Below are 12,964 nucleotides of genomic sequence, written 5' to 3'. Positions count from 1 at the left end.
AGAGAGCAGAGCGCGAGGAGGAGGAACTCACCTTCGGCAGCCGGGGCCTGGGGGGCCGGGGGGCCGGGGGGGCAGAGGAGGAAGACTCCAAGCGACCCCCGCGCAGCAACCGCGGAAGCCAAGGGACGCAAAGCAAGTGCAGCAACCTAGAAACTATTTTTCAAGGAGAGCCAAGTGGAAACCTAGAGCGTTCCCAGCAGAGACCAGCACTAAACAAAAACTAAAGGATAAATTCTGACAGAAGAAAAATTACTCTACACCAAAGGTAAGAAAAGGAAGAAAAAATGAAGGACAAAGACCATGAATAGAAAACGTACAAACAGCATCTTCAGGGTCAGAGTAACCAGAGTAAAAACAAGTGGCAGCAATGGCGTGAGGTCCGGTGTGGGAAAGAGGTAAGCGCCCAAAGGTGACATGTAAAGGAAATGACTAGCTTCCGGCACTGTACACTAAGAACAATTAGAACAGTGTTTAATTTCTAGGGTAACTACTACAGGACAGAAACCCATTATAAGCTTCCACACTACTAGAGAAGAAAGTGGAATTATTAAAAATAATTTTTAAAAAACGTAAGAGAGTAGAAATATATGGGAAAGGTAAGTCACATTAAAAGCACAAAATAAAAGGATAGATTTAAGCTAAAAATATAAGAGTATTATGGTAACTGTGTATGTACTAGTAAAAAATTATCAGAGGAGATAAAAATTAAACTTTATGTTATTTATAAGAGACATACAAATATAAATACAAATACACAGAGAAGTTGAAAGTACAAAGATGGAAAAAGACATGCCAAGCAAATTAAAGCCAGCTGGCACTGCTTTATTAACATAAAACAAAGTAGTATTTAATGCAAAAAGCTTTAGTAGAGATAAAGTCACTTTATAATGAGAAAATGCTTAATTCAGCAGGAATATACAATTTAAATTTGTATATACACAATACCAAAGCCACAGAAATATATAATATCAAAAATAGAATTGTAAGGAAAAGTAGACAAATTCATAGTACTGACGGGACATTTTAATATAATTCTCAACAACTATTAGAAAAGGCAGAGAAAAAATCTGTAGGGGTACAGAGAAACAGAGAAACTAGATTAACCATTCTGACCTAATGAGCACACATGGAAGACTGCAACCAACAGTTCAGAGTATACGCTCTCTTCAAGTTCACAAAGTTTACAAAAATCCAGTGGGTGTCAGCCCTATACCTAGTCTCAACAAACTTCACAGATCTGAAATAAAAAAGGTATATTCTCAGACAACAACCAATTTAGCTAAAATGAAGACATCATAAGACAATTCAAATATGTTTGTAAATTAAGAAATAACTTTGTAATAACTGTGGGCCAAAGAAGAAATCACCGTGGAAATTAAAAAACATTCTGTCAAAGTAAGACAACTTTTGGGATGCAGCCAAAGCAGTACCCATATGGGAAGAAATCTGCAGCTTCAACTGCATGTCCTCGGAAAGGAAAAGGGCTGAAAAATAGTGAATAATGCATCTGTCACAAAAATTAAGGATAATAAAAGCCAAAGAAGGCTGGAGGGAAGAAACAAGTATCCTACAGCACAGAGAATCAGTAAAGCCAATGGGGGCTTTTCCGAAACGACTGACGCTGGCAAACCTACTGGAGGACTGAAAGAAAAGGTAAGAGAGCTGAGTATCAGGAATGAAGAGGATTCTCTCTGGGGGAGGCACCAGGGAAACATTATGAGCAGATTCTGTAAATAAACTCGAATATTTAGGTGCAGTTGACATGTTTCTTGAAAGCCATAACTTTGTAAAACTGACTTAAGAAGAAATTAAAAACTTGAAATCAAGTTTTCTAACTATTTAAATGGTAACTATTTAAGAAATATATTTAAACTATTAAAGAAATCAACTCTGTCCGGCTGGAGTGGCTCTGCGGTTGAGCACTGACCTGTGAACCAGGAGATCTGGCTTTGATTCCCGGTCAGGGCACATGCCCGGGTTGCAGGCTCGATCTCCAGTAGGGGGCGTGCAGGAGGCGGCCGATCAATGACTCATCATTGATGTTTCTATCTCTCTCTCTCCCCCTTTCCCTTTCTCTCTCTGAAATCAATAGACATATTAAAAAAAAAAAAAAATCAACCCTGTAAAACATCTTTCCATAGAGAAAAGTTCAGGCTCACATGGCCTCCCCAATGTGTAAATGTCCAAAGAATAAATACTTTGTAATTTTAAATAAAATATGTTAGAGAAGAGAAACTAAAAGACTCAGTGTGTTTTATGAGACTGGCAAAATCTTGACACTAAACACAAAGGAATGAAATGAAAAGGGCAGTTACAAGTCAACCTTACTTGTGTAAACCAATGCAAGAATTTCACAAAAAGCACAAGCAAGTGAAATCTAATGATACAAGACAGAGTATTATACCATGATCAAGCTGTATTTTCTCCACCAAATACAAGGTAGGTATGACATTAGAAAGTCAACAAATTAAGTTCATCCTAGTAAAATATTAAAAAAGAAAAATGTAAAGATGAAAATTCACGTCAATAGATTTAGTAGAAAGAGTCTTAAAACTATACTCATGATTTAAAAACTTAACAAATTAAGAAAGATTTGCTTGACATAGGAAAGGGTTTCTATGACAACATGCAGAGTCACCACTGCTGCTCCCTGTTGCCCTGGAGGCTCCGTGAGTGACAGGGAGAGAAAGGAATGGTGTGAGGGATCAGAAGAAACAACACTGTCGTTATTTACTGATGATGTGATGACCTACACAGAAAACCCAATAGACTCAGATTAATAATTAATCGATAGTTTACCAAAATGGATGGATTTAATCATTTTATAAAAATCGATTTTATTGTCTATAACCAGCAACCAATACATAGGAAATAGTTCTTTCAAAAAACAGTATTTATAATAGCATTTTTAAAATATCAAGTATCTAAAAATAGTTTAACAAAAATTGTACAAGATTCCTATGGAGAGATTTTTATAGTAGGAGATAGGCTGACTCATGGTTTGGCAGAGTTCACACTGAATGCAAATGGCCACGGCGAGCACAGCATTGAGGGACATGAGGAAGGCTGCTGTCCCCTAGAGACCTGCTACCTCGGTGTATGAAGAGGCAGTCTGTTACTCGATTAGGAACCGACATGCAGGCCAAGGGAACAGGGCAGGGACCCACAGACCTGTGCCCCCCATGAACACCTGGCACATGATGGGGGACCAGAGTCTTCTCTGTAGGGGTGCTAAGACAGTTGGTGTGCAAAAATAATGTGAAAATCTACTTCACACCATTAAAAAAACCTTCCAGGGGTCAGAGCCAAGACCAGTCCACATGTAGGAGTTAATGCAGGAGGATACTTCACAGCTGGGGTGGGGAAGGGTTCCTTAAACAGAGCGACCCCGACACATTCACACAAGTGGCTGTGCAATGAATGGCTTCTCTTTCTGGTTCCACCACTGGGTGAGTAAAACTTCAAGTCACAGATGAAGAAAGAGTCTGAGACGCGTGGGACTGGAGGAGAGCTAACACGCAGAGCATGTAAAGAACTGCACAAATAACCAAAGTGCCAGCAGCCCTTCGTGGCCGCGCGGTGCGGGCTCGCCCTCCTCTCGCCCTCAGCACACGCTTGCAGCTGGCTGCTCCAGCAGCCCACGTTGTGCCTGTGGATTTGGGGAGTCAACGGCTTCTTGCTTTGTCCTGTCTGTTCCTCGCTTTCAGGCGAGGAGGGCCCCATGGGTCTCTTCTGGATGACCCTCCAGGCCTGGCCTCTGCGGAGATGGCTCAATGGACCCCGAGTCTCCTCGGCAAAGGCTGTCCACCCAACGCACCCCGGCCTCTGCTCCTGGTCACGCTGTCCAAACACGAATCCTCTACGATAAGTGCCTTTAGCAGTCCACATGCTTCCCAGACCATCAATACCTCAGTATCACCCCAGGGCTAAGTAAGGCTGAAAACACTCTTTCCCACGAGCATCTAACCTGGAAAACGAGGCCTAACCAAAGGTGTCAGGCAGGTTAACACAAATTTTAAAACACCACAGAAAGGGCAAGTTACCTGTAAATACGTTGACAATAAGCTCCTAAGAATTTTCCTTCAATAAAACTTCAGGGAAGGTAAATTCTGAAGTCAGTTTTGCACCCGTGTCACCCTACATGTTCAATATCCACTCTCAGTGGGAAGATGAGGGCAGCTCTAAGCAGAGCATTGTGGTCCTTCAGGTGGTGGGCTGGGTGGCAGAATGGGCGTGTGTGCACCTCGCTGGCAGGCCCACCTTATGGTAGAGAGAGGACGCTGCCTCCAAGGCACTGACACCATCAGCCTCAGTGCCTCAGACAGACGCCATGTGGACAGTCCCACTGTGCCTGTTGCCCCCAGGGTCACACCTGAGAGGGATGTGCTCTCAGCTAGGACATTAATGCACCTCACAGCATGTGGGCAAAGGGGCAGCAACCAAGACGGGGAGCCTGACGGAACCAAATGTCCCATAAAGAACTTGGACGGTCGTGAGGGACACAGTACTCGGGGAATGCGTATGTGTTTTAGTCACGAAAGTGAGAGTCAAATCTTGTAATGCTTCCCTTGAAAGAGAAAGTAAGTTGTATTTTATTCCGTAAGGAAGAGTGTCTATGAAACAGCGTTGCTTTATTACACTGGAAAAGCCTTCAGGAGTGTTAGGTCAGCAAGGAAAAAAAGCACTTTCCAGAAAGGAGCAGTTTGCAAAACAATAAATATTTTTAAATCTACCCTTTATTACACTGAAAAGCATATTTAGCAAATACTATAATGTATCATTATTCATGGTTTATGGAAACTTTGCAGAAGAAAACAGCCTTCGCCCCCTAAAGGGTGGGCCGCCCTTTCCATGCTTCAGGCCTTAACCTCAGTGGAGTCTGTCCAGCTGCTTCTCAGACTGAGGGGCAGAAGTTTCAGGGTGAAGCACCCGCATGACGTTTTGGAGCCAAATGGAGGTGCAGCTGTAATTCTGTCTCGTAAGTCTCCCCAAACTCGACTGAGCAAGTTGAATATTAAACTGTGGACTGAAAAACTGGAACAAGACAGACTTCAGAAAGCCAGGCACCTTCCCCATTTCGTGAGCAGACTTCTGAAGAGGAGGCATAGACTACAGGAAGGGAGCGTGTGTGTGTGTGCCGGTGTGTGTACCTGAAGGGTGTGTGTGTGTGTGTGTGTGTGTGTGTGTACCTGCACCCTCAGGTCTGCAGGTCTTCACGCAAACATCTGAGGCCTGTACAGAGTTTTTCAACAGTTAGTGAGGTAGCACTTACTTCCTTCTCCTATTATTAGATACTGTCTAATTTCTTACTATAAATATATATGATTGAAATATTAAAAAACAATAAAAATTAGTTTTAGTTTTGAAATGCTTATGTATTAACTTTCATACCTCTAATCAATTTTTTTCTGCTAACTTGACAAAGGAGATAATGTCAAGCCTCTTTATGTTATTATTTTACTGAAGGAAGGAAGGAACTGGAGACAGTCCATAGAATAAAACATTCCCTCTAGTGGCTTCCACCATGAAGGGAGAGGCCCAGGGGAGCAGGGCAGAGCTCTCCCGGGCCGCCCGTGTGGGCAGCAGAGCCCACAGTGGAGGTGACATCACAGCACTGCAGGCCAGATAGCAGCAGCAACCAAGAGAAAACACCTGGGAATTCCCAAGAAAAGCTGTTGGCTCCAGAGAGAGTGCAGGAGACCCTGGCAGCTAGAGAAGCGAGGGGGCTGGCAATAACAGCTCTGTGTGCAGAGTCCAGGGAGGGACTACAGCCCCCCCGCTTCTGTGAAGGTGGACATTCCTTTAGACAGACTTTGAGAGAAAGCTGATCTGTGAAAAAGACACGCCTTTCTCCCCAAATGCTTATGCCTTGTGCCTAACACTGTACATGGTTTAATTTACTCTCTGAGACACAAGATAGCTTTTCTGGGTCTGTACTTTATGCATGAGTTATTAGGGCTTAATTGCTCATTCATATGAAAATTTTTAATCATATATATTAAGGTTATCTTTTAAAAATATCCCCTGTGGACATATTTTAGAATGGACTTATCTACATTTGTTATAAATATTAGTCTTTAAATTAAAGGCACCTAATATTAACTATTTATATCCCAATCCTGAGTTAGGTGAGTTATCATCATGAAAAATCGTTCATATTAGAAGACTGCCTTACTTAATATTTTATCTAACCTGACAGCTGTATTAGGTGGCCTCTGAAATATAGATAACTTTAAAATGTCAGTGATTGCACACAGACCGAAGGGCGCTAGAATAAGAAGTCTATCAGCGGTGCACAAAGGCTATCTTGTTGGATTCAGGTTTATGTCTTATGTTTATATCTCCCAGTTGTTAAAGATTATAGTATCAACACACTTACATGAGATAAAACTCCAGGTCTCCAGGTTGCTCTAACAAACTCCTGCCCTCCCAACACGACCTTCTGCGGAGGACCCTTGGGACTCACCAGCCCCTGGCTCCCTCCTCTGAGCTTTGTGTGGACAGTTTCATTCACATCGAGAAATACATTTCAATAAAAGCGTATTTGATGAAACCAGACATTTGTTTACCTTAATTCTTCAACCTACCTGATGGGAATGATGTAGGAAAACAGGAGGAGGAATCGAAAGAGATTGCGGTACCAGGGGCCTACAAATCCTTGCAGGGTTACCATGACAACTGAGAGAGCCACTAACGCCAGGAACAGTGCTTTGGTCAGCTGATTGAGTTCCAGGTCCAACAGACCCACCTGAAAGGAAAACATGAAATTGAGGCACATGCACAGCGACCCAGCATTACACAGCTGGACACATGACAGTTCTCACACTGGAAATTCCCCTTTCATTGGCCTCCAGTGCTGGGCTTTGGAGAAAGGCGTGAGAGCCAGGCAGAGGGAGCAGGGAGGCGCAGCAATTATGATTCCTCAGGGTGCCCGTGGAGCTGGTTCCAACGCTGGCTCTGCCGCCTGCTGGCTAACCTTGGGCCAGGGTTACCGCAGTGCCTTCCTGAAAGGACTCGGGCTCACAGGAGACCATGAACTGCTCCTGGGAGAGGGTGAGCCTGCAGACGTTATGATATTCTCATCATTGCTATTATTAAAGACTTGGATTTGAATCTCTGCCTACTAACTGTGTGACCTGGGGAACGTCCTCATACTCCTTGGCTGTAAACTGGCGCTGCCCATGGCCTACCAGAGGCCCAGAGAAGCCCAGCCTGGGAGCTCCCCCGGGCCCTGGGCACACTCATGGCCTGTAAGACAGAACAGAAGACTGCACGCGTGTCGGGCCACCATCTATCTGCCATCTGCACTTCTCCTAAATCTGGTACAAATTTTGAAAGAGAACAATTAAATGAGAAAACATGACTGCCAAAACTTTGATAAAATAAATGAGATACTGTAACTCTCAAATTTAGAAGCTTGAGAATTACTGAGCTAACTGCTAACTCGTTTTATTTTGTGGTACTTTTTGAAATCCACAACTTTGGCCAATAAAAATCTAGCCTTTTCCACATTTCAGGTATTTAGTTTATATCTGTTTTGGATTAGCATTTGCCACAAACTCTCATGACAACATTAAACCTGTAGTTAGAGAGAAAACACAAAACTCTGTCAGGACATCCATTAAGAGCAGCTGTGAAGAGAACCCATTACACAGGAAAATGGAAATGTGTGCTCTAGGTTCCAGGGTCACGAAAAGCGAGGAAACCGTGAGCTTCCACCCATAGGAAACGGCCACCCTAGTGGGAAAAGTGAGACGAGCGCCTGTGGCCAGCACTAGACCGAGGGGCACGGCCGAGCGCACGGGTCCGCTCCTCGCGGCCGCACCGCAGGTGGCGAGCACTCCGTGGCCCTTAAACACGGGTGGACACAGTGGGACCGACACCTGGGACCTGCGTGCGCGGCGTCTGTCCACAGCAGAGCGTCCACTTCCACTGCGGGGCCCGAAGGGCGCGCTGGGCGCCTGGGACCTCGGCAGGTGGGTTTGGGCTGCGCAGGCCCCGCCCCCGCCGGGAAGACGCCCAGCGCCCCAGGCGGCCTGGGGGGGGAGGAGGCCTCGGGGGAAAGGCGGCCTGGGTGGGGGGGGAGGCGGCCTGGGTGGGGGGAGGAGGCCTCGGGGGGGGGGGAAAGGCGGCCTGGGGGGGGGGGAGGCGGCCTGGGGGGGGAGGAGGCCTCGGGGGAAAGGCGGCCTGGGTGGGGGGGAGGCGGCCTGGGTGGGGGGAGGAGGCCTCGGGGGGGAAAGGCGGCCTGGGTGGGGGGGAGGCGGCCTGGGGGGGAGGAGGCCTCGGGGCGGGGGGGAAGGCGGCCTGGGTGGGGGGGGAGGCGGCCTCGGGGGAAAGGTGGCCTGGGTGGGGGAAAGGCGGCCTGGGTGGGGGGGGGAGAGGCCTCGGGGAAAAGCGGCCTGGGTGGGGGGGGGGGCGGCCTGGGGGGGGCGGCCTTGGGGAATGTCTCGCAGACTGGAGACTCCGGACTGGAGCGCAGGGCACCGCCGCCCGCTCCACACCGAGCATCCTCTACGTCTGTCCGGGCCCCGCAGGAAAGCGCATGGTGCTCCCTGAGCTGCCTGCTCGGGAGGCCTGCCCCCTGCCCCCTGCCCTCTGCCCCCTGCCCCCTGCCCCCTGCCGCCTGGCCCCTGCCCTCGCCCTGGGCGGGAGGGGCGCACGGGGGGGCCCCCCACGGGCTGCCCTGGCTGCGCCCCTGACTGATGAGCTCACTTCAGCAGCCGCACCGCGAGGACAAATACCTTGCGATTTCCGCTCCTTCCACTACTGCATAGTTAATGCTTGAATTATTGAGAAAAATAGGGTTTTGGATTGAAATGAAGAAAAATGGCGCCAGGGAAGCAGAGCGTGTTTCAAAGCCCCGCTCCTGCGGCGGAGACAGAGGCGGGCGGGAGGGTCGGTGACCCCGCTCGCTGGGCCGGGCGGGGAAGGGCCCCCGGCGGCCGCGGGCAGGCGCGGCGCCCCCGGAGCGGGTCCTCCCCGCAGAGACAGGGCCGCCCTCCCGGGCACCGCGGGGCCTGCGGCGGGACACAAACCCAGCCCCCCGCGGCCGCCTGCTCGCACCCGGGGCCACTCTCCCGGGAAAACCCCCGCAGCCCAGCTCCGCACTCCACGGGCCCGGGTTCCTCCCGATTCTCACGCAGCGAGAAGGGGAGACGCGTCTCAACTCGTTTTTCTTTTAAGTACACTTTCAATTAATAGTTAATTTTTTATACTCATTCCCCTAAAACACCTTTAAAAGTTTCTTCCACTCGTCTAAATGCAACCTGGACTCTTAGAAACCATTCAATACAAACCAGTTAACTTATAAAGTTACAGATTCTTTAAAAAATTTCCTGAACACCAAGCAGACGCCTTTTGCTACGACTGCAAGGCCTTTCACCCATGAAATACACTAACATCACTCGGGGTGATCATGACTGTGTAAGAAAAGGTAAGTTCAGTTCACTGGCAAGTGATTTTCAACGTTTATTGTAAATTCCTATATTAGTAAAGCAAATTTTCTTCTACTTGTCATAATATTTGTTTTATTTGAAACAACTGTGATAACAAAATTAAATACGCTACTGGAAATTTTAATCTCTAAGGGAAAATCTGTGCGTAATGTCTGCGGCTCCACAATGGCTCTGCGAAGGGGCTGCTCTAGGATAATGAACTCAATAATTGCCTGTATAATCTAAAATGCCGCTAATGGCAGCGATCACAAATCCACTTAGCTCCTCTTTAATTTATGTACCAAGTTTTAAACAGCTAATGGTGCTCAGGAAAATAATGGTTTATACCAACAATAAGGGGTAAATACGGTCCCCTCTGCTTAATCAAATCGGGGTGAGCCTGTCTTTAATGCTCGCATGGAGGCATGAGCCCCACCTGGTCTCCGGCTCGGCGCCACTCCAATCCATCCCACGCTGGACCTCCCCCTGCCGCCCAGGCCCTAAGGAACCACTGTGCGCACCAAACCCGAGCCACCTCGTGGGATGAAAACCTCCCGCACGCCCACCGAGAACAACGGCACACGCACCACTAGCTCTGATCGCGGGTGGGAGCAGCATCCCCGCACAACGTCTGACCATCACATACTTTGACTGTTCTCTTAACACTCACGCTGACTTGACGGAAACACTTTCAAACAGCAAAATAACGATGCAAAACGTCAAAAGGCAACTGAAACTCTTACAGAAAGGTAAATATCATTCTGTCTTGTATTTCCCTGCAAATACATTGTGATCTGAAGAACAGAAAAGCCTCCGATCGCACAGTCAGCTCACGCATGACGCCTGCACAGGTGGAAGCACAGCTTCGTAAGGGAAGAGGACCCGGGGGAACGGCGCTGCTGCCGAGGCTGCTGCCTTCCAGCAGGTGAGCGGTTCTCAGCCGGCCCACTTGCTCCTGTTGTGCTCCATTTGGGCTGTAACTAAAGCTGACACAAGGCTTCACTAGAGCCTAACGAAAATTCCTATAAAAAGCACACTCCTTTCAAATACATTTGAAGCAAATCAGCCCTATATTTTCCCACTTTTAGTAGAATCTTAAGAATCAACAACAAAATAAGTAATTTGCAGACCTTCACTTGTACTTCTGTATTTCAAATAATTAAAATTCACACCAAATCTAACTCCTAAAATCTTATAGCAATTACTTTTCCATTTTTGAGTTTAAATAAAATTATTCATTTTTTAAAAAAGTGATGCTATACAGCCTTTTTTTCTCTTCCTGAGTTTATTATTTGTTCCTTTTAGGATGTGAACTACTAAGGATCAGTGTCGTGGCACCTGCAGGCCCACACCGTAGATGTGTCTGAGCTATTACTGTTCGCCGCCTCAGTGATCTTGGAAATAAGAAGCGTTTCTTTGAGCTACTCTAGTCTATTGGCTCAATAATCTGTGCTTTAAAAGCCCCATAAGTAAGTATCAGTATGACAATTCTTAATGATACAATGTATCACCTTAACTTTAAAAAACTGAAATCTGTATTTACACAGTAAACATTTTAAAGTCTATTCTGAAAGAATATTTCTTATGCTACATTTTTATTACCAACAAATTTTGTCAGACTACTGGACATCCATCATTTAAGGTTTTTTTCCTTGCTTATTACAGTTATTACCTAAGATGTTTTTCCTTGAACATTTAACATTTAAAGAGAAAATGGAGCTGTTATATTTTTATATAAACAAAAAGGTATCCCTGCAAGGCTCAGCTACTCAACAGGAAGTGAAACCACTTTCCATATCAACATAAGAAATTTAAAGAGGAGACAGGAAACTCAAAGTAAAGCGCTGGCTTCATTTACACAAACATGCTGATCAAGTCCAAGCTTACTTAGGACAATGCCTATTGTCAGATCATGTGGTCAGCTGGCCTACAATGAAGCATGATGTTAAAGGGTGAAATTACTCTCCAAATTGGCAAGCATACTACTGTATGCTAAGTCTGAAGGGGCTTCGTGAATGCAAAATGAGGCTGTTTTCTCAAACCACTGACCTTCCAGACCATTTGAGAAATTTCAATACCGGTCCTTGCATTTCCTACACATATCCACTCAAAAGAATACTTCCCATAATTGTAAAAAATGCCATAAATTAGACATTCCTATGAACATATGTCTACACACAAACATAAATCTCAGACCTGCTTTTGCAAATGCAAACTCACTTTCTGTGTCCATGCAGGACAACTGGTCATGCCAGCTACTGTCTGACAGCCCCTCTGTCATGTTAGAACCTTTACTAAAGCACAACCAATACATCAAAAGTCATCCAATTCAAAACCAGTTTTTGTTTAGTAATTATTATAAATTATTTCAAATATTCTCAACTGTGACACATCAAAGCCATATTAAAAAAAAAAATAAGAATGCACAAATATGCAAAACAGTCTGGAAATTGTTTGGAAATTTAATTGTACTCTACGTACACAAATTACATTAAAACCCAGCACCAAATATTAAGAAAACCCCATGGTTTCCTAATGTACAGTATTCCTGATCTTATTTTACAACAGTCCACAGTTTAAGTGAAAATCAGGGATATAGAGGAGAACAAACCATACAAATCATTACCACTCCAATACTACATTGAATACAATTTGTACACACTACTGTCGTGTTTCATGTCGATATTTTGTTGCCGTTGTTACAGCAACATTTCTTAGGGCTGGGAAGAGAAAGCCAAGGCAAAGGTGTGGCATGTCATGGCTTAGCCAGCAGAGGGTGCTCAAGTTTTTTCTGAATTTTGAAAACTGCTTTTGGTGAAAGCAGAACTTAGATCTAATTCCACCAACTCAGTATAATATATACATGGATTTTTGTTTGTTTTAAAAGAAGCAACCCTAAATATCTATTTTGTCATACAGATTTTAAGACAGGATTTTTAGACTTTAACATGGTGGATTATGTATGGGGGAAACTTCCTGAATAAAAACTGTCATATAAGGAAGCATATTTAAAGATATGACGTCCAAAATATTGTGGGCAATCAGCACAGTAGTTCAGTGCTAAGGCTCTTTGAAGAGTTCTGAAGTTGATAAAATTGTAACAACAGCTTTCCTTAATGGTTTCAAGATCCTGCTTATACTATATATTTACCGTATTGTCTTAACAATGTAGGAAGCTATCAATTTTAAATGGTTTGGCCAAGACCACCCACCAATTTAAAATAATTACTTTGCTAACCTAAGCTATCCACTGACACCAGAAACCTCAACATTCAACATCATTCATACAAATGAAATTTGAGGCCAGGTATTTGGATTTCAATGTAATCCCATTACATAAGCAGTTTATTTTGGTTACTTTATATTTATTTTAACAGATCTTCTTGAGTCCTTACTACGTGAATGCACGCTCCCAGGAGCTCAAGGAGGGCAACGCCCTTGCCATGGTGCGTGGACGGCGGCCGCTGCCCCAGTGCAGCCCAGGGCTCGTCCCTTCGTGATGCTGCTGACTCCGGGGACTCTCTTAGCTG

The 12,964-nt window shown here is 45.3% G+C and overlaps 1 protein-coding gene across 2 annotated transcripts in view; it reads right to left on the bottom strand.

Moving 5' to 3' along the window:
* ATP9B (ATPase phospholipid transporting 9B) overlaps nucleotides 1-12,964 on the bottom strand; it is a 118,103-nt gene that overhangs the window by 29,775 nt on the left and 75,364 nt on the right. For both annotated transcript variants that reach the window (XM_087818917.1, XM_087818918.1), the window contains exon 12: nucleotides 6,588-6,748. In XM_087818917.1, the coding sequence (XP_087675043.1) occupies nucleotides 6,588-6,748 (161 nt within the window). The remainder of the gene's footprint in view (nucleotides 1-6,587; nucleotides 6,749-12,964) is intronic.

This window comes from Miniopterus natalensis, chromosome 7 (assembly GCF_054644295.1).
Source record: "Miniopterus natalensis isolate mMinNat1 chromosome 7, mMinNat1.hap1, whole genome shotgun sequence".
Taxonomy (NCBI): Eukaryota; Metazoa; Chordata; class Mammalia; order Chiroptera; family Miniopteridae; genus Miniopterus; species Miniopterus natalensis.
Note: the sequence above shows the minus strand (reverse complement) of the source record. Positions and strands in the feature narration are given on the sequence as shown.